Source organism: Euprymna scolopes, chromosome 2 (assembly GCF_053919585.1).
Source record: "Euprymna scolopes isolate OS-2025 chromosome 2, ASM5391958v1, whole genome shotgun sequence".
NCBI classification, from domain to species: Eukaryota; Metazoa; Mollusca; class Cephalopoda; order Sepiida; family Sepiolidae; genus Euprymna; species Euprymna scolopes.
Genome location: NC_136483.1, coordinates 152,760,453 through 152,762,080, shown reverse-complemented (window position 1 = coordinate 152,762,080; position 1,628 = coordinate 152,760,453). Strand labels below are relative to the sequence as shown.

The 1,628-nt window shown below is 42.4% G+C and overlaps 1 protein-coding gene across 1 annotated transcript; it reads right to left on the bottom strand.

The window, feature by feature from the left end:
- Positions 1-262: 262 nt before the first annotated feature.
- LOC145240698 (uncharacterized) lies at positions 263-826 on the bottom strand. Its single transcript, XM_080103988.1, has one exon. The coding sequence runs from the start codon at positions 824-826 to the stop codon at positions 263-265; it is 564 nt and encodes a 187-aa protein (XP_079960114.1).
- Positions 827-1,628: the final 802 nt, after the last annotated feature.

The window sequence follows — 1,628 nt, the reverse complement described above, 5'->3', positions numbered from 1 at the left end:
GAAAGAGTCCAGGTTTCTGAGCTGTACAAGAGTGATGGTAGGACAATAGCTCTGTACACTTTCATTCTGGTCTTTAATCTGATTCCTCTCAATTTTCCGAAGGCTGATTTAGCCGCTTGGATCCGTTTTGACGGTTCTTCATCGATTTTTCTAGTGTTTGTAATAGTACTGCCCAGGTAGGTGAACTGTTCAACTTCCGCCAATGGGGTACCATTCAGGAGTACTTCTCTGGGGTTAATCTTTGTGTCACGAGTGTCTTGAATCAAAACTTCATGTTGATTGTCATAATCTTCCCAGCAACAGACAGAAGGGAGATTCCCCTGTGGTTCCCACATTCAACCCTGTCCCCTTTTCTCTTATTCACTGTCAGAATGTTGGAATCGTTGAAATCCTGGGGAACTTCTGCTGTTGTTGTCAAGATGTTGTGAAAAAGTTGTAGTAATTGATTTCTCAGGGCTACTCCACCATGCTTCCAAACTTCTGGTGGTATATTGTCTGGTCCTGCAACCTTTCCGTTCTTTGTTCTCTTTATGGCCATGTCAAGTTCATCTGCTGTTGGTAAATCATTCATTTGGTGTCTAATAGGCAGTTGAGGTATGTTATCAGCTCCATCTTCAGCACGTGTTTCTGGGTTCAATAGAAGTTCGAAGTGTTCCTCCCATCTCTCAGTTATCGTGTGTTTCTCCGCATGGAGCACACTGCCATCAATCCTCTTCACGGGGTCTAAGCGTGCACCCTGTGATCCGTACACTTCCTTCAACGATGCAAAGAACGCTTTAGAGTCATTTCTGTCTGCCAGGTTCTGAATTTCGGCTGCTTTTTTCATTCACCGGTCGTTTTTCATTTACTCTTTGAAGTTTAGATCTTACACTTTTGTACTTGTCCCTTACTTGTGCATCTTTCTTTCGGGGTCTTTTGAAACAGCAGGTTTTTCTTTTGAATGAGTGCCATGATCTCTTTGTTGGGTTCATCAAACCAGCGTGCATGTTTTCTACTTAGTTTACCAAGGAATTCAGATGCAGAAGTGAACACAGCATTTTTCAGTGTTTCCCACTGTTCTTCTGTGGTGCCAGTTGGTGTTGTGATACTATCAGAAATTTTTGTGCTAGTTTGTCTAGTGAATCGGTATTTAGTTTCTTTGGTGGTTTTTGTCCTTTCTTCTTGCCACGGAGGAGGCTTTGGTTTTATGTTGCATCTGGCATGGATCATGTAGTGATCAGTGCAACATTCAGCTCCTCTCATAGCTCTGGTACTGCGAAAGTCCTTTAGATCTTCTATTCTTGTGATTACATAATCCAACAGTGGGGTGCTTGGATCTCAGATGTTTCCACGATCAGTACCATTTGTTTGGATAGTTGAAGAACATGTTTGTTATAGCAAGTCCGTGTTCGGAGCACTTTGATAGCAACAGTTCACCATTCAAGTTCATTTTTCCTTTTCCAAATTTACCCATTGTTTGTGGCCATGCTGCATGATCTTTTCCCACTCTAGCATTGAAGACACCGAGTACAATGAGTTTGTTATCTGCAGTGATCCCAGAAAGCAGATTGCCAAGAGACTGATAGAATAGTTCTTTAGTCTCCAGGTCATTTGTCATCGTTGGTGCATATGCGGAGATCATTGTCAGG

Bases quoted from the DNA above. Each gene is read 5' to 3' on its own strand.
- LOC145240698 (XM_080103988.1), bottom strand. From the start codon at position 826: ATGAAAAAAGCAGCCGAAATTCAGAACCTGGCAGACAGAAATGACTCT.